Source organism: Sciurus carolinensis, chromosome 15 (assembly GCF_902686445.1).
Source record: "Sciurus carolinensis chromosome 15, mSciCar1.2, whole genome shotgun sequence".
Taxonomy (NCBI): Eukaryota; Metazoa; Chordata; class Mammalia; order Rodentia; family Sciuridae; genus Sciurus; species Sciurus carolinensis.
Genome location: NC_062227.1, coordinates 23,559,539 through 23,580,122, shown reverse-complemented (window position 1 = coordinate 23,580,122; position 20,584 = coordinate 23,559,539). Strand labels below are relative to the sequence as shown.

General features: G+C 37.6%; 1 protein-coding gene across 9 annotated transcripts in view; it reads left to right on the top strand.

Moving 5' to 3' along the window:
* The window catches only part of Ptprm (protein tyrosine phosphatase receptor type M), an 819,218-nt gene that overhangs the window by 473,230 nt on the left and 325,404 nt on the right, over positions 1–20,584 (top strand). For all 9 annotated transcript variants that reach the window (XM_047526252.1, XM_047526251.1, XM_047526249.1 and 6 more), the window contains exons 9-10: positions 10,225–10,334; positions 19,403–19,604. In XM_047526252.1, the coding sequence (XP_047382208.1) occupies positions 10,225–10,334; positions 19,403–19,604 (312 nt within the window). The remainder of the gene's footprint in view (positions 1–10,224; positions 10,335–19,402; positions 19,605–20,584) is intronic.

Sequence of the window (20,584 nt, the reverse complement as noted above, 5' to 3'; positions counted from 1 at the left end):
ATTAAATTTAAGTTCCTGAAAGGTACAATCTTTTCTTATTAAGTTAAGCTTCTGGTGTTCTTTTAAATTAATTTTATCTGTTCTTGACCTTAAAAAACTTACATGAGGCCACTTAAAGTTTTCTGGTCCACATTTTTCAAAATGCCTTCAGTTTCAGAGTTCTCCTACAGTACATTTTAATAAGTTTATCCTTTTAAGTTGTCCTTTGAACAATGTAATATGAATACCTCCTACTTGATTTTACTATTTTCCATTCTTATATACTAAATGAGTGAAACAAAAGCTTTATTTTTTTTTTCTAAAACTGTCCTTATCTGTAACTGGATTAATGAGTATTTTGAATAATAAATATCACAAGGTAACAGAACCACTCACAGCTTATTCTTGATACTATGAGAAAACTGAAGATGATATCATAAGATGATATGATATCACTGTCCGTGCAAAGAGAAAGAGGCTTGTAGAATTTTCTAGGCATGACCTGTTTGGGTTTAACTTCTGATTATGATAAACATTCTGGTCTCAGCCTGGGATTTAAATTTTCTAACAACTTGCCTGTGTCATAACTTAAGCAGCTATTTTTCTTTGCTTCAGTGTAGTTTCCCATAGATTTCTTCAACTGAGGACTGATCATTATTTTCATATTTATTATACTAGTTAGAGTTTGTACACTGGAAATCAACATAAACTTCATTTTGAAATGAGACTGCTAATAAATCCAAGGATTTTTAAGGATTTTTCTGAACTCCAATTTTTTTTTTTTTTTTTGTGCTTTCTTTTTTTTTTTTTTCTTTTTATTGTAAACAAATGGGATACATGTTGTTTCTCTATTTGTACATGGCATAAAGGCATACCATTTGTGTAATCATAAATTTACATAGGGTAATGTTGTTTGATTCATTCTGCCATTTTTTTCCCTTCCCCCCCTCCCCCCCCACCCTTCCCCTCCATCTATACAGTCCTTCCTTCCTCCATTGCCGCCCCCCTCCCCAAACCCAACTCCAACCCCAACACTAACCCCTCCCACCCCCATTATGTGTCATCATCCACTTATTAGCGATATCATTCTTCCTTTGGTTTTTTGAGATTGGCTTATCTCACTTAGCATGATATTCTCCAGTTTCATCCATTTGCCTGCAAATGCCATAATTTTATCATTCTTTATGGCTGAGTAATATTCCATTGTATATATATACCACATTTTCTTTATCCATTCATCAATTGAAGGACATCTAGGTTGGTTCCACAATCTGGCTATTGTGAACTGAGCAGCTATGAACATTGATGTGGCTGTATCTCTGTAATATGCTGATTTTAAGACCTTTGGGTATAGGCCAAGGAGTGGGATAGCTGGGTCAAATGGTGTTTCCATTCCAAGTTTTCTAAGGAATCTCCACACTGCTTTCCAGAGTGGCTGCACTAATTTGCAGCCCCACCAGCAATGTAAGAGTGTACCTTTCTCCCCACATCCTCGCCAACACCTGTTGTTGGTTGTATTCTTGATAATTGCCATTCTAATTGGGGTGAGATGGAATCTTAGGGTGGTTTTGATTTGCATTTCTCTTATTACCAGAGATGTTGAACATTTTTCCATATGTTTGTTGATTGCTTGTACATCTTCTTCTGTGAAGTGTCTATTCATTTCCTTAGCCCATTTGTCAATTGGATTATTTACATTCTTGGTGTAGAGTTTTTTGAGTTCTTTATAGATTCTGGAGATTAGCGCTCTATCTGAAGTATGATTGGCAAAGATTTTCTCCCACTCTGTAGGCTCTTTCTTTGCATTGCTGATAGTTTCCTTTGCTGAGAGAAAGCTTTTAGTTTGAATCTATCCCAGTTATTAATTCTTGCTTTTATTTCTTGTGCTATGGGAGTCCTGTTGAGGAAGTCTGGTCCTAAGCCGACATGTTGAAGCTCTGGACCTACTTTTTCTTCTATAAGATGCAAGGTCTCTGGTCTGATTCCGAGATCCTTAATCCATTTTGAGTTTAGTTTTGTGCATGGTGAGAGATATGGGTTTAGTTTCATTCTGTTGCATATGGATTTCCAATTCTCCCAGCACCATTTGTTGAAGAGGCTATCTTTTCTCCATTGCATATTTTTGGCCCCTTTGTCTAGTATGAGAAAATTGTATTTATTTGGGTTTGTGTCCGTGTCCTCTATTCTGTACCATTGATCCACCTTTCTATTTTGGTACCAATACCATGCCGTTTTTGTTACTATTGCTTTGTAGTAGAGTTGAAGATCTGGTATTGCGATACCCCCTGCTTCACTCTTTCTGCCAAGGATTGCTTTAGCTATTCTGGGTTTTTTATTCTTCCAGATGAATTTCATAATTGCTTGCTCTATTTCTGTAAGGTACATCATTGGGATTTTCATTGGAATTGCATTGAATCTGTATAGCACTTTTGGTAGTATGGCCATTTTGACAATATTAATTCTTCCTATCCAAGAACATGAGAGATCTTTCCATCTTCTAAGGTTTTCTTGAATTTCTTTCTTTAGTGTTCTGTAGTTCTCATTGTAGAGGTCTTTCACCTCTTTTGTGAGATTGACTCCCAAATACTTTATTTTTTTCGAAGCTATTGTGAATGGGGTAGTTTTCCTAATTTCTCTTTCTGAAGATTCATCGCTTATATATAAAAATGCCTTCGATTTATGTGCATTGATCTTATATCCCGCTACTTTACTGAATTCACTTATGAGATCTAAAAGTTTTCTGGTGGAATTTCCTGGTTCCTCTAAGTATACAATTACATCATCAGCAAATAGGGATAGTTTGAGTTCTTCTTTTCCTATTCGTATCCCTTTAATTTCTTTGGTCTGTCTAATTGCTCTGGCTAGAGTTTCAAGGACGATATTGAATAGAAGTGGTGAAAGAGGGCATCCCTGCCTTGTTCCAGTTTTTAGAGGGAATGCTTTCAGTTTTTCACCATTAAGAATGATATTAGCCATGGGTTTAGCATAGATGGCCTTTACAATGTTAAGGAATGTTCCCACTATCCCTATTTTTCTAGTGTTTTGAGCATGAAGGGGTGCTGTATTTTATCAAATGCTTTTTCTGCATCTATCGAAATAATCATGTGATTCTTGACTTTAAGTCTATTGATATGGTGAATGACATTTATTGATTTCCTGATGTTGAACCAACCTTGCATCCCTGGGATGAAACCCACTTGATCATGGTGCACTATCTTTTTAATATGTTTTTGTATGCGATTTGCTAAAATTTTGTTGAGAATTTTTGCGTCGATGTTCATTAAGGATATTGGTCTGAAATTTTCTTTCCTCGATGTGTCTCTGTCTGGTTTAGGAATCAGGGTAATATTGGCTTCATAGAATGAGTTTGGGAGAGTTCCCTCCTCTTCTATTTTCTGGAATACTTTGAGAAGTATTGGAATGAGTTCTTCTTTAAAAGTTTTGTAGAACTCGGCTGAGAACCCATCTGGTCCTGGACTTTTCTTTGTTGGAAGGCTTTTGATGACTTCTTCTATTTCATTACTTGAAATTGGTCTATTTAAATTGTGTATGTCCTCCTCGTTCAGTTTAGGCAATTCATATGTCTCTAGAAACCTGTTGATGTCTTCGAAATTTTCTCTTTTGTTGGAGTATAGATTTTCAAAATAGTTTCTAATTATGTTTTGTATTTCGGTCGTGTCTGTTGTGATATTTCCTTGTTCATTCCGAATTTTAGTGATTTGGGTTTTCTCTCGTCTTCTCTTTGTTAGTGTGGCTAAAGGTTTATCAATTTTGTTTATTTTTTCGAAGAACCAACTATTTATTTTGTCAATTTTTTGTATTGTTTCTTTCATTTCAATTTCGTTGATTTCAGCTCTCAGTTTAACTATTTCCTGTCTTCTACTACTTTTGGTGTTGGTCTGTTCTTCTTTTTCTAGGGCTTTGAGCTGTAGTGTTAGGTCATTTATTTTTTGAGTTTTACTTCTTTTATTAAATGCGCTCCATGAAATAAATCTTCCTCTAAGTACCGCTTTCATAGTGTCCCAGAGATTTTGATATGTTGTTTCTTTGTTCTCGTTTACCTCTAAGAATTTTTTAATTTCCTTCCTAATATCTTCTGTTATCCATTCATCATATAGTAGCATATTGTTTAATCTCCAGGTGTTGGAGTAGTTTCTGTTTTTTACTCTTTCATTAATCTGTAACTTCAATCCATTATGATCTGATAGAATACAAGGTAGTGTCTCTATCTTCTTGTATTTGTTGACATTAGCTTTGTGGCATAATATATGGTGTATTTTAGAGAAGGATCCATGTGCTGCTGAGAAGAAAGTGTATTCGCTCTTGGTTGGATGGTATATTCTATAAATGTCTGTTAAGTCTAAATTATTGATTGTGTTATTGAGATCTATGGTTTCTTTGTTCAATTTTTGTTTGGAAGATCTGTCCAGTGGTGAAAGAGGCGTGTTAAAATCACCTAGTATTATTGTGTTATGGTCTATTTGGTTTCTAAAATTGAGAAGGATTTGTTTAACATATATGGATGAGCCACTGTTTGGGGCATAGACGTTTATGATTGTTATATCTTGCTGATTTATGCTTCCCTTAAGCAGTATGAAATGTCCTTCTTTATCCCTTCTAACTAACATTGGCTTGAAGTCCACTTTATCTGAAATGAGGATGGATACTCCAGCTTTTTTGCTGAGCCCATGTGCATGGTATGTTTTTCCCCATCCTTTCACCTTTAGTCTATGGGTATCTCTTTCTATGAGGTGAGTCTCTTGCAGGCAACATATTGTTGGATCTTTCTTTTTAATCCAATCTGCCAGTCTATGTCTTTTGATTGATGAATTGAGGCCATTAACATTCAGGGTTATTATTGAGATATGATTTGTATTCCCAGTCATTTGGTTCATATTTAAGATTTTTGACACATCTTGGTTCCTCCTTTATTTGACAGTTCCTTTAGGATAATTCCTCCCTTTGCTGATTTGCTTCTTTGTTTTTTATCTCTTCCTCATGGAATATTTTGCTGAGAATGTTCTGTAATGCTGGCTTTCTTTTTGTAAATTCTTTTAGCTTTTGTTTATCATGGAATGATCTTATTTCATCGTCAAATTTGAAGGTAAGTTTTGCTGGGTATAAGATTCTTGGTTGGCATCCATTTTCTTTCAGAGCTTGAAAAATGTTGTTCCAGGCCCTTCTAGCTTTTAGGGTCTGGATTGAAAAATCTGCTGATATCCGTATTGGCTTCCCCCTGAATGTAATTTGGTTCTTTTCTCTCACAGCCTTTAAAATTCTGTCTTTATTTTGTATGTTAGGTATTTTCATTATAATGTGCCTTGGTGTGGGTCTGTTGTAATTTTGTGTATTTGGAGTCCTATAAGCCTCTTGGACTTGATTTTCCATTTCATTCTTCAGATTTGGGAAATTTTCTGATATTATTTCTTCAAATAGATTGTTCATTCCTTTGGTTTGTTTCTCTAAGCCTTCCTCAATCCCAATAATTCTCAAATTTGGCCTTTTCATGATATCCCATAGTTCTTGGAGATTCTGTTCATGATTTCTCACCATCTTCTCTGTTTGTTCAACTTTGTTTTCGAGGTTAAACATTTTGTCTTCAATATCTGAAGTTCTGTCTTCCAGCTGTTCTATCCTATTGGTTGTGCTTTCTATGGAGTTCTTAATTTGGTTTATTGTTTCCTTCATTTCAAGGATTTCTGTTTGGTTTTTTTTCAATATCTCTAACTCTTTATTGAAATGATCTTTTGCTTCCTGAATTTGCTCTGTTAACTGTCGATTGGTGCGATCGTTCAATGCCTGCATTTGCTCTTTCATCTCATCGTTGCTTCCCTGATCATTTTAATTATGTACATTCTGAACTCCCTTTCTGTCATTTCTTCTGCCATGCTGTCGTTGGATTTTATTGATGTAACATCTAGATTTGTTTGGGGCATTTTCTTCCCTTGTTTTCTCATATTGTTCAGGAATCAGTGGGTCATTAAGATATTTCAGATTTCCTCTATCAACTTATAATGTCCCTGAAGATTGTTAGTATATCCCCTCTTATCCTTCAGTAGCTTGAAGTCTTGGAGGAGGTTGATAATGCAGAGCTCCACGAAGAAGCTGCCTCTCTAGGGTGGTGACCCTCAGGTGGCGTATATTCCCTGCTAGTGGGCAGAGGTGTCTCCACTTGTTGACCAATGGTCATCCAACGGGGAAGTAGGCTGCGGGCTGAGGCAAGGCCTGTTTGTGCCTATGTCTCTGACTTTACTGTCCCTGTGGGAAAACCTCCCCTGGCCGGGAAGAGTCACTCGGTGGGGACGTTTTGCTAGTCAGTTGCCCTCCTAGAGGTTCCCCTCAATCTACAACTACCACCTGGGCTGGGCTGTCTTCTTCTGCAACGATCCCAGGGGCCCGGACCTACGTCCTGGGCCTGGGAGCCTCACCCTTCGCAGGCGAGTCTCCTTAGGCTGCCTCTCCCAGAGAGTCTGCCCGCCGCCCTGGAAACTTCGTTCCGCCCCTAGGCGTGTCTCTGTGCGGCTCTTCCAGCAAGAAGCCACCTAGCTCCTGGGACCCTGCTCTGCACCAATCGCCTGGCTATGCAGCCCCTCCCCTGAGCCACCACCTGGAGCCCCGTACAATAGCTCGGAGACCCAGAGACCCGCCACACACCTCCTCCTCCGGACAGTCGCCCGGTTTCCGACGCAGTCACTAGGAATCCAAACAACTCACTTTGGGTCTCCTCCTCCCACCAACCACCCGTAGCCCTAGGCAGTCACTCCAAGTCCAAGTGACCCGCCCTGTTCCTCCTCCTCCTCCTTGGGGTAGCCGCCCGGGTGTTCAGGAGCGGTGGCTCCGAGACCAGGTGACTCACCACGCTCCTTCTCCAGGCAGGCCACCGGTGTTCCGGAGCGGTTGCTTTTAGTCCAATCAACTCACCACTCGCCTCCTCCTCTGGCAACCGCCTGTGGTTCTGATGCAGTCACTCACAGACTAAGCGTCCCACCGCTCTCCTCCTCCAGGCAGGCCACCAGTGTTCTGGAGCAGCTGCTCCGAGTTCAAACAGCTCGTCACGCAGCTCCTCCTTCAGCAACCGCCCGCAGCTCTGATGCAGTCACTCCCAGGTCAAACAACACGCCGCGCTCCTCCTCCTCCTCCGGGCAACCTCCCGGCACTCAGGAGCGCTAGCTCTGAGTTCAAACAGTTCACCACACAACTCCTCCTCTGGCAACCGCCTGTGGTTCTGATGCAGTCATTCCCAGATCAAGCGTCCCGCCGCGCTTCTCCTCTCCCTCCGGGCAGTCCCCCGGCGCTCAGGAGCGCCCACTCTGAGTTCAAACAGCTCACCACGCAGCTCCTCCTCTGGCAACCGCCCGTGGCTCTGATGCAGTCACTCCTAGACCCAAGCGACCCGCCGGGCCTCTCCTCCTCCTCCGGGCAACCCCCCGGTGTTCGGAAGCGATCACTCTGGGTCCAAACAGCTCACTACGCAGCTCCTCCCCAGGCAGCCGCCCGGAGCCCCAGCGGCTGCTCGAGTCCAAGCGCTATGCTGAGCCGCCTCCTCTACGATGATCCCAGTTGTCCGTGTTTACCGCTCCAGTGGGGGGAGGGGCGTCTCGCCGAGCAACTCCACTTCACAAATTCCCTGCGTTCCGGGGCTACCGCCCCATCCGGGACGCCTCCCCAACAGGAGAGACTCACCCGGCAGCTTTGAGTTGGTCCCAAGTCTCTCACTATCTCCTCTTTTGAATCTTGCGTCCTGGAGCAGCGTGAAATGCAGCCGCCCTCTAGGCCGCCATCTTGGCCCGCCCCCCTGAACTCCAATTTTTGATTATTGGAGAGTCTTAAATCAGCACCCAGGCCTGCCATCTGAAGCAGCATTTTTTTCTGTTAAATAGTATTTAGCTCCATTTTGAATAATTGCAAAGGCTCTAAATAACATCTCTAAGTATCTCCTCATCTAAAAAGTGACTTTAGTTTTTATTTTTTTTATTTTTTTTTTATTTTTTGACTTTAGTTTTTAAATTCTTACTTCCTTTTGAAATCGCAGGCAGTCTTTCAGCCTATGAGAATCTTGTCAACCGTTAGAAGACTCTTCATATCATCACATGATCTAAAATATTTCTCCAGCCCCCCCCTTTTTAAAAATTATTAAGATATGTTTATTCATTCATCAATTAATGAAAATTTGGTTTGTTTCTACTTTTTTATTATTAAGAATAATACTGCTGCGAATAGTTATGTTCAAGGTTTTAAGTTGACAGATTTTTAGTTCCCTAGGGTATATATGGCTAAGAGTGGACTTGCTGGGTCATATTGTAAGTCTGTATATTGAACCATTTGAGGAACTTCTAGACTGTTTTCAAAGTAGCTATTTGATTTTATATTCCCTCCAACAGTGTATTAGGTTTGTAGCTTCTCTGCAATCTTACCAACACTTGTTATTATCTGTCTTGTGATTACAGCAATCCTAGTAGGTGTGAGATGATGTTTCATTTTGGTTTTGATATTTAGTGTCCTGCTGGCTAAAGTTGTTACATATCTTTTCACATGATTATCGGCTATCTGTATACCTTTGGAGAACTTTTTATTGAGAAATGGACAGTTCTATTTCTAATTAGGTTATTTTCTTATTGTTAGGTTTTAATGGTCTTTATATACTCTAGATATAAGTCTGTTATCAGATGTATAATTTTCAAAAACTCCCACCCGTGTATTGTCTTTTCACTTGAGTATTGCACTTTGAAGCATGAAAATTTTCCATTTTAATAATGTACATTTTGTTGATATTTTCTGTCATTGTTTCTTCTCTGGGTATCATATCTAATCCTTGCCTAATAAAAGGCATGCAGATTCAGATTTACACCAATGGTTTTTTCCAAGAGTTTTGTTTTGTTTTAGTTCCTATATTTAGGTTGTTAATCAATTTTTATGTATTTTTTATGAATGGCATGAGAGAGAATCCCACCTGATTCTTTTGAATACAGAGACCCACTTGTGTCAGCACATTTGTGAAAAAGATCTTTTTCTCATTGAATTTTCTAGTACTCTCATTAAAAGTCACTTGACTGTAAACATAATGACTTGCTTCTGAAATTCTCATTTGTATTCCATTAATTCATATGTCTGTCCTTATTCCAAAACCACACTGTCTTGATTATTGTAGCTTTGTTGTAAACTTTGAAATCAGGACCTTTGACTTCCCTCCAGCCACTTTTGGGTAACTTACTCAATCTTCCAGCAATCTGATCATGTACCCCCAAATATGTGTTTATTTATAAATAGTATAGACATCCTGTTAGTAGGATTGACATATCAGTGCACTAATTGTGTATGATAGAAAACATACTCAGAGACAGAATGTAAAAGGACAATGATGTTAAAATAATAGTATTAAATTTTATCTTATAGAAAATTGCCAAGAAAATTTCCGTCTTCCCTTATGTCAATTAGATTTCCTTGCAAACTTATAAGAAGGTGTTTCATATTTTAGGTTTTGAAAAAATAGCATCAAACTTTCTCACACAATATAAACCAAATAATTTTTATAAAACCTATGTTGTTATTTAATCTACATCAGCTTCCATTTTGTGTGTATTTTTAATATTACAGTAGTTCATATATATCTTTTTTAACATGGCTTTTGTCACTCAATATTAAGAGATATCTGTGATGACATAGATAACTGTCATTTGCTTCACTTTTCTTAGTCTTTTATCATGACTATAATGTAGTTTATTAAATCACTTAGTTTGTTTTCAGTTTATATTCATTATTATTGTTTTTAAAAGGCACTGCTGTGTTAAAGTCTTGCAAACGTCTCCTGGTACATATGTACAAGAATTTTTTTAGGGACTGTATCCAGAGGTATGATTTTTGGGTCACTATGGTCTGTGATGCATCTCTAACTTTACTAAATATTATTTATTTTCCAACTGACTGTACCAACTTACACTCCCATGAGCAGTATATACTGACTCTCATTGCTCCATATCTTTCATTTCTATTTGAAGAATGAAAAAAGTTTATTTAAAAGATACTGAGCTTTGTCTAAGTGATATAAACTTTAAAGAAAAAATGATTACATTTTCTGTAAAGGCAGTGTAGCTAAAATGGCTTTAGATTTCAGACTTTGAGTAGAAATCTGAATGTATATATAGATCATTAAAAGTTTATGTCTCAATAAAGGGTTAAACGGCTACGTGGAGTAATGGTAGGGGCTAGTTTATTGCCACAAGTTAATCTCTCCCCATCCTCCTTTAGTTCCTGGTGCTGTTCCTACTGAATCCATTCAAGGAAGTACCTTTGAAGAGAAGATATTTCTTCAATGGAGAGAACCAACTCAAACCTATGGTGTCATCACTTTATATGAGGTAGTATATATATATTTGTTGGTAATGTAATTTTTCAGTATAATTTCTTATAACCTACTATTTAAAATATATGTATTTTAATACATATATTTTAAATATATGTATTATATATACATATATAACATATATATATATACATACATATATATAACATATATAATATATATATAACATATATAATATATATACATATATATTATATACATATATATAACATATATATACATATATATAAACTTTTGAGAAGTTTAATGCTTTCTATAGTTATTATGGTTATTATACAGAAGCCAAATATTTAAAATGAGTTTTTTAATTATGGCAGTTTAAAAATGCATATTGAAATGAGTTGGATATTTTTTGGATTATACTATGTATTAACACAACATAACATTTTAGAAAGTCATCTGTATTGTAAACCAAAGTATTTTGAAACATACATCAATTACGAGGCAAACACTAAATCCTAAGCCATGAAATATTTTTCTACTGAATTATAGAAGAACATTGATTGTCTAATTAGCAAGGTCAATAAAAAATTATATTAGGAGTAACCATAGAATAATGCCATTTGGTTTCTTAATATTAGTAAAAACATTCATTAGACTTCATTGACACAGTTTTGTCTACTGAGGCATATCAAATGGTTGAGTGATAGATAGCAGGGAAGAATTTGATGAATTGTTCAAGGAAAAAACTCTTGGCAATAATGGGGTGACATTCATCATCACATCTGTGTGAGCATCATTTCACTGTGCCTATTGTCATAGAAACAAGCAGGTGTATTTTTTTTAAGCTAGCATTTATTTGAATGCAAATTCAACAAAATTATATGTTGTAAGGTTTCTAAAAATCATGGCAGATTCTCATATGGAACCTTTGCCTGAATACCTTTCAGAACTTCTGACAAAAGCCTGTGCAGATGAGCTGTCAGACAGTCTTCACCAGTAAACCCCTTCTCTGACCCTACTAGCCTCACATTTATGTTTCCTTATACCTTTTGAAAATTGGTATTGAAATGCAAAAAAAAATTAAGTGAAAGCAAAATGAAGAAAGATAAAAGAAGTTGATTTTATGCTGTTACTGTTCATGTTCATCGGCTGCTTTATTTTAAAAGAATTGAGTGTTATGAAAAATTCATGGCTCAGCTTTTATGGAGCTAAGTTTTATAATCACATCAAACAAGTTTGGATTTACTTTTTCTCAGTGAAATGACTCCTCTAGTTCATATCTGTGACCCTATGACCATTGTTATACCTCAGTTTTAGGGATTCTCACCTAAGAATAACAGGATTTTGTTTTTTTTTGTTTTTGTTTTTTTTTTAAACTGGCAAAGGCATAGTCTTTGAAATGCATTTTAAGATCCAAGCAGTTAAGTTCACCTGTCCTAAAAGCCACATGTTGCTTTCTAGACAGTCAGAAAATACTAGCAAGATTCTTTTTTCAAATCCCACTGGACATATATCTTTGTGTGATAAGTAACTGTACCATGAAAACAGCAAGAATAATAATAATTCAAAGGAAGACCATTAATCTCTCTGACTCAGCAGCCAGGATCTCCCAGTTGAACACTGATCTAAATGCTGGTACAATGGAGATGCATGAATGTGTCATAAATCAAGTTTTTAAAAATCAGATATTTGTAAGTAGAGTGGGTTGGCTCATTTTTCAGTGGAACCAAGGGGGAAATGTCAAATGTGTGAATTGGGCTTAAGAGATTAAATATGTTTTCTGGACACCAACTCTTCTTCTGTCTTTCTCCCCTGATTTCTACAAGTAGGGAGGAAGGATGCTCCCAGGCTCTTTGTCATGGGCCTTAGGTAGGCTCCTTCAGTAGCAGAGAGGCACCTGTGGGCTGTGATTCCCTCAGCCTATGTGTGCTAGAGGCTGCAAAATACATAGCATCCTGCTGGAGCTGGAGATTGGTGTGGAACCAGACTGGGTCCTGTCTCTGGAGAACCATAGTCTTCTCTGGGACAGACATCAGGCCAAGAAATCCAAACAGCTGCCTTAAAAGAAGCAGGGACTATAGGAACAGTGGATTCTATCATTCGAATATAGGTAAAAAGAGAAAAGGCAAACTAAATTATTATGATTGGAAAAAACTTAGTAATAATTGACACAAGTATCTCTTTAGAGCAGGCGATGAACTTGGATGGTTTAAAGAGAGAAGTGAAAGCACATTGGATGTTATAGATGTAAATGAATATATTAGATTTACATTATACCTGAGTTTTCTTTTTGCATCTTGTGAAGAACATACCAAAGCATTGATGATTGAAAAATGCTGACAGCATTGTTTGCTCCAGAAGTTACGGAAATGTACAGTATTTTTAGTTTTAGTCTTTGACCTCTCTTTTATATTTTAACTTTCATCTTTCTTCTTCCCCACACTAGCCTTGCCTTTCTGTCCTGGTCATTGTTCTGGCTCTAGCCCTTCTCATACCTGATTTCTCACTTCAGTCATTGAGTTTTATCAGTTATCTAGTAATTACATCCTTCCCCAATAGAATCAAAATCTCCCATTTTGACAAGTTATAAATGAAATACTGTTCTCTGAAAGAATATTTTAAGTACAGAAGTATCCAAAACAAAATATCCTTGCTTCTGTTTTAATTTTTAAAAGTAACAACAGCTAGATACAAGTCTTCCCAAAATTTTATAAGAAGAAACTATAATGCAAGTTTATTTATGAATGTAGGTGAATGTAAATTATTAAATGTTAGAAAACCTAGCATTTAATTACAAAAATAAGATGCCATATATGAACATTATACAAAGATAAATACTACATGGATTCATGAACTAAACACAAAAGTTAAACTTTTAAAAACCCTGTAAGAAAAATATGGAGGACACTTTTGTAATGTCTGTTTCAAAGCTTAACATAGAGCCCTGGAAGTCATTTTAAAAATCAACTGATTGGTTATATAAGAATTTAAACTACTGAATGATGAATGATGTAAGGAAGAAAGTCTAAATACAAACAGAAAATTTGGAGAAATTATCTTTAATACTTATGCCAGTCAACAGGCTAGTGGTTGTAAAATATAGAAACTCAATGCAGATTTATTACTAAAAGGAAAAAAATTAGAAAATAACAAAGAATAAGAGAGCACAACTCTAACAGGCATGCATGTATATGGAAATATGCCTACCCAACCTTACTAATGATTAAACAGTGAAGTAAAACAAGTGTACAGAAAATTTAACTTTGTATAATATCATTTCTTAGTGACATGGAGAAATGTATACATGCATGTATTTTTGCAACCTCTTTTTGTAGGCAATTTGAGAATACAAATCAAAATTTAAACATTGTTTATCACACCTATTTCTAGAAGTTTATAAATCACTAATATTCCCAAATGCACAAGGATATGTGTCCAGATATTTGCATTATGCCTCATAACCTTATTATGTATATCTCTCAATTGTCTAGTGAGTAAATTCTGGACTTCTGGTTAACAGGTTGTGGGTGTGTTTTTTTTAATATTTCATGTGTGTAAGATAGTGGAAGAGATAAAAATAGAAAAGATGCTCTCCTTTCTCTACTAGAAGTAACTGTCCTATCAGCAACTTACTATAGAAAGAATTAAAGTCAGGTGCTCTTTTTAATATGTGAATAGAATCTAAAGTGCACTTTTGCTCAGGCACTTGGTAAAGAAGTATGGACACGTCTGGACTTGTTAGATGATTTGGACTGATTGGAGTGTGACATCTCAAGATCCTGGAAGGGAGGGACTCATTTAATCACCATCAACTGGAATAGTTAGTAATGTAGAAGTAATAAGACTTTAGGGGCCATGTCAAAAATTTTTCTTTCAATATATTCAATGCCTCTCATCATCTGATTCCACTTTATATTTATTGCTTCATCTTTAGTTGCATTTTCCCTGAAATTTAATGAGTCGTGTGTATGAAATTTAGTTTTCTCCTAGAACCTTCTAAATTCTCACATCACCCTACTTTTGGTATACTCTGTTCTCCTATGTTATCTCTCCACTCTCCTCCAATGGTACATCTGCTGATTTTTCAGTATGGCATTCAAACACTGTACTTTCCTTTGAAGTGTCATAGGTACTTTCTTCCGCTGAAATCAGATTTAATTATTCATTCCTTTGTGTTCACAGGGTAAATTGCTCAGGCCTTGATGAAAAGTCTGTATTTTATACTGGCAGCAATTACTATCAACTCATGCTCTCTGGAAGATTTTAATTCCCTAAAACATTATTACATTTGGTTCTCTCTGAAGCTCTCAATTTAGAATCTGAGACTTTAAGGAGAGAAGGAAAAAAGAATTTGGGAAGATACCAGGCACATAATCAGAAATCATCCAAAAATAAACAACAGTTCATTCCACCTCACCTAAATTTTATCCCTCCTCCCTCACCATGTTGTTTATGTATCAGGACTTTCATCTTGGGACATTCCATAACATTGGATGCAACATGAGGCAGGATTCCTTAAAGAGGCTTCATTAAAATTTTCTCCATCCTCAGCCAGCATCTTGGTGCAGGTGTAAAAACTTTCCCACAGCTTCCTTCTGGGAGACTCCTGCTGCTGTTCCAGGTGCCTGGTACTTAATAGGCACTTAATAAACAGTTATTGAATGAACAAGCAAAGAAACAATTTCCAGCAGGATGTGATGCATGCAGGTTTGAGAGTGGAGGTATATCTTGGTGCTTTGAGAATTGCTGCCCAGTCCTGTAGCTATTCACTGACTTATCTCTGTGGCAGGCAATAGAATGGGTAGTCCTTGTTCCTAAAGAGCTTTTTTTCATTCTTAGAATTCAGACTCATAGGTTCTGTGAAGGGGTTTGGGAGACGGGGAGCCATGGGCTTTCTGAAATTTTATGTGTGCAGATATGTACAACATACTTGTTGTTAGGCGTGAGGAAGATCATTCATAATTTCAGGAGGCATGAACTATCCTTTATGTGCATATTACAGGGACAGGGGAAGAGGATCTATAGGTAAAGGCCATGACTAAGAGTTCATATAAGTAAATGAATAAAATAAAGGTCCATAAACAACTAAAAATATATAAAAATAATTTTAAAAAAAGATCCCCCAGTGTAGCACATCCTGCTACTATGTGGCCATGGGCTAGTACAAACCCACCCTAACCCCAAGCAGCAGAGAGCCCCTTAGTAAACCATTTGCTTTGTAGTCTGTGCTGGTGGAGGGAAGATCCCACTTACAATAGTATGTTTACAGGGGCACATGCACACACTTGCATACCCCAGGAGTCTTTTTAGGTAAATATATACTGAGTGCCTAAGATTTACTAAACAGTAGAATCAGAAACAAGGATAAAACATCATTCACTCCTTAGAAAGGAGATAAAGTTACATGAAATGTTCTGATCCTTCAACATTTAGATCCTGATTTAAGACTGAATGAGATTTTTATAGCACCCCCTGACTCATCACCAAATGAAGCTTAGGTACACAGCCTCAGCAGTAGGTGTGTGCCTGATGGGTGATTGGTAGACCACACTTAGGACGGCTTTGCAAATAAGGAACACTGGAACTCTGGCAAGAGGCATGGATGAGCACTTTGTTGTCTCAGTCTTGCGTGATTCTCTTTAAAAGCCTTTCCTTCTTGGAACACTTTCTCTTTTTGCTGATGGTTTTTGTGACAAGAGTACATGCATGCTTGCACTGTTCACCCACCTCTTTTCTCTTTCCCTTCCTGTCTCCTCTCCTCTGTCATTTCACTTTCTTCTGGCTTCTCTGTTCCTTTGCTGGCTTCTCTTTCTCTATCCTTCTTGGACCTGCTTCTGGGCCACTTCTTTCTTCTCTAAGCTTCTTTCCCTGTGACCCCACCCATTTCTAAACCATCCCAACATCATTCCAATGCTGATCACCCCTAGGTCTCCATTTCCATCCTAGCCCTATCTCACATTGTATCTTCATGTCATGCACATATGTCCACTTGTCTGTCAAAAGCATTTCAAACTTGACATATCCACATCCATCTGTAAATTCCTTCTCATTTATTCCATTTCATTTCAATGGGTTCCCACCCATTCAATGGGTTGCTCACCCTGAAACATAGTACCTACTCTTGATTCTTCCATCTTCTTTGCATTTCCAATCCTTCAGTGAATTCTGTCTATTTTATCTCTGAAATATGCCAACACTACTAATTTCTTGCTGTCTCTACCTCACCTTAGTAGAAGCCACAATATTCTCTCACCTGTACTTTAATTCTACCCATCTGATCTGCCATAGTTCCTAGTGGTCTCCCTGCTATTTTTATTGTCCCCTCCAATCAAATAAATCTTCCATCCAAGGTGATCTAACGTGTGTGTGTGTGTGTGTGTGTGTGTGTGTGATATATATCCAAGGTGATATAAGATAAATCAGATTATTTTATTTTCACATTCGTAAGTATTCAAAGGCAGCTAGGTACATTGGCACAGGCTTGGAATCCTAACAACTCAGGAGGCTGAGGCAGGAGGATTACAAGTTTGAGACCATCCTCAGCAACTTAGTGAGACCCTAAGCAACTTAGTGAGACCCTGTCTCAAAATTTAAGAAGTCTAGGGATATGGCTCAGTAGCTAAGCACCCCTGGATTCAATCCCTGTTGCAAAAAATATGTATATATTTTTTTAAAGTATCCCCATTTTATGTATGTGAGCTTTTAATCTTGGGGTACAGAATTAGGCATGGGATAGCCCCTGTGTACTCCTTTAGCGCCCAGAGACAACACAGACTTTCTGTCTGCTCATTACCTGGGGCCAGCACAATCCTGCTTCATGGACTTGGTTCATGCTGTTCTTCCCCAAGTTCACGATCTGACTGATCCTCCGTAAAGTTCAGATCTCCTCAATGTCATTGGCATTTCCTTCACCGATCACTCTGAATGACTGTGTATGGACACTTCTCTCCCAACAAAACCTTTTATCTTACCACCCTTGTTTGTTTCTTCTATTCTTCATGTTGTAGAATTATTAACTTACTTATTGCAGGTCTCCCCAGTTCCCCGACGAATTCTCCAGATACTTAGCTTCCTGAAGATAGCCATGCTTGCAGCATCCCTGTATTCAGTCAGTGCATGAATAGAATCAGCAAATCTGAATAGGTAAACCTCACAGAGGTGACTCTATCCTCTCAGGCAGGTGAAAGTCTTATGAACAAGAGCAGTATTAGAAAAACCCCATAAGTGTTTGTGGGACTCATCCCCTTAAAAGTCAGAGGGTAACATAATGTGGCAGTGTCATGTATTCAGAAATGAGTCTGTAGAAGCACATGAAAGCAAGTCTGAAAAACCAAGCAAAGGAATTTGGATTTTGTTCTGTGTGCATTTGTGTCCTATTAAAGTTTCTAATCAAGTCAATAAAATGAAGAAGACCCACATAGCCCTGAAGGGCAGTGCTAGTCTTTATTTCGCTTTTCCTGCATCCTAACTCTTCACTTCACCAGATCTTTACCCACTTCAGGGCAGGTACAGTATATGAGTCACTGTGCATGTCACCATGATTCAGAACACAGTGCTTGGCCTGTAGGCCACACCACAAACACATTCTGAATGTGCGATTGAATGCATAATTGACTTCAGGGAGCATTATACCATCATAGTTCAGTTCTGCCTTCTTTGAGTTGCACCTTTCTTTGGGGGTTCCAGAATGAAGACCACTCAAACAAGCACACACACACAGAGGGTATTGTGCTGAGAGGTTCCTCCCTTAACAGCTAGGTGGTAGATAGGGTCTTGTTTCTTCCTGACTTTCTTAACCTCCTCAGGGATATTTGTTAGAGGGTTAACAACATACCTTTAGCCTGACTCTGAGTGTGTTATGTTTTTCAGTGATTAATACATAGAGCAAACATTTCCTTGCCAAAGCTCAGTTGATTCAATCTAAATATTCTTTCTGAGAGGTCTTCTTAATTATAATGACATGGTATAAATATAAGAAGAAAGAATGTCAATTATCACTTCGTATAATAACAGTGTTAGTGTTCATGCACATAAATTATAAGTAAGTTTACCTAAGCACATAAGAAAAGTGCTCAGTTTTGCAATTTAAAACTTGAATATGCCACATTTCAAAATTATGTCATTACAACCAGTAGAAGTTAGTAATCACCACTAAAGTACTTGTTCTTGAATAGTTGATGAACTACTCATGCTGAAATCTTTTTAAAAAAATCACTTGAAGGGGCAAAATTTAAAGGCATCTATGTTATATTTATTTTCAAACATTCCAGACTCATCCAGCATGAGGTATCTGTTATGTAGCAAATATGAAAATATATAGGGTTGCACTCCCTAATATAGCAGCTAGCAGTCACTTGTGGCAATTTAAACTGAAATTTGAGTTAATTAAATTAAATTAAATGGATTTTTCAGTTTCTCAGTCTCTATAGCCACATTTCAAGGGCTCAATAGCCACATGTGGCATGGCCACCGTATCAAATAGTACAGAATAGAGCGTTTCTATTGTGGTAGAAAGTTCTGTTGGACAATATTTCTCTGAAAAAATTAGTAAATTAATGAGTATGACCCATAATGAGCACTCCTTTTGCAGCATCAGCAACTCCTGGCATATATCTTGGATTTATTTTTGGAGCAGATCTCTGTGCCTACATTGATGAAAACACTTAAAATGTCCTTGTTCCCAATAGACAATAATCCTATTCAGTACTAAATCAAATCATGGCCACTAGATTAGAGATGAGGCCTTATGCTTGTCAGAGCCTTGTCTGTTTGAGCTAGTTGTCTCTTTTGTTATTTGGTTCTAAACCAGCTGTTATGTAGTTCTACAAAAATGACATTTTGAAAGCAAACAACTTCAAGGTATCAGCTTAAATGTGAATCCATCCTTTACGTTCTAATCTACTGACTCTAAGTTCCTCTGTCTATAAAGGTAATAACTCCTATCAGTTTTGACTGAGTTCCTGCATCCCTTCACTGGATTCAGGATTTGAAGAGTCTAGTGAAGAGGAGAGCTTATCATAAAGGATCTGACAGTGCATACATCAGAAGGGCTTATTGGATAAAGTCTCAATCTGGGTCCATCTGCTCCAGATATTTTATCACATTCTTCTTCTTTTGCAGATCACTTACAAAGCAGTCAGTTCCTTTGACCCAGAAATAGATTTATCCAACCAGAGTGGAAGAGTTTCAAAACTGGGAAATGAAACCCATTTTCTGTTTTTTGGATTATACCCGGGAACCACGTACTCCTTCACCATCCGAGCAAGCACAGCTAAGGGTTTTGGGCCTCCAGCAACAAACCAGTTCACCACCAAAATATCAGGTATTATGCATTCATGAGTTATGCCTTTTGTCAGAAGTAGCATTATTGTACTTCTCCATTCTCATTGTCAAGTTATGCAAAGCTCACACAGCCTAATATATTTTATTCATATGAAACCCAAACACATGGAATTAAATGAAATGCTCTCAATATTTATCATTATGGAGCTTAAAGTCCTCATACGTTAAGAAGTGGCTGCTGATTTAGCAGTGTGCCTAGGAGGACTTGAATGTGAGGCACAAGGTTCTATTAAGGCACTCTCTCATCTATCCCCTTGGCCATACCAAGTCACCAACCAGAGAAGCCTTGCCAGAGAAATCTCTGTCTTAAGAGTTGAGTGGGAACGTAACATCATATGGAGTCTGCTTCCAGAGGGATCACCCTCCCTGGCCTTCACTTTTAGTGGGTTTCCATCCTAAAGACAGAGGTAACAACCAAGATGACTTGAGGCTCTTAGGGCCTCCAGGTTTTTTTGAGACTCATTTACTTCATGCAACCAAAGACATAATTTGAGAAATATTTCTGGGCATTTTCAATTGTGCAGAAAATGTCTTTTTTACTTTAGACTAGAGGAAATGAAGTTGCCATCTGGTATGGGATATGTAACCACAATAAACAAAATTCCATGGATATTTTCTTTTTCTTTCATTTTGTTAACTCCTTTGGGTATGTGTGGGGAAGTATTTGAGTCTTGGCTTTGACTGTTTGAGGGGGTAGATGAGATAGAGGTTGGGGAGGGAAGTGACTTTATATCAGCCAGGGTGTTAGCCTGATTTCTATATTTATTCCTAACTCAGCACAAGTTTTTGCTTGGAATAGAAGGAAGCAAATACCACAATTAGACTTTTATAGAATGTTGTGATAGGTTTTGAGACCAATGTTTTGAATTTTGTTTTGAAGAAATTATAACTTAAGGGAAACTTTTTTATTATACAAGCAAACTTGACTTGAAATTTAATGCACATTAGATCAATATAAGG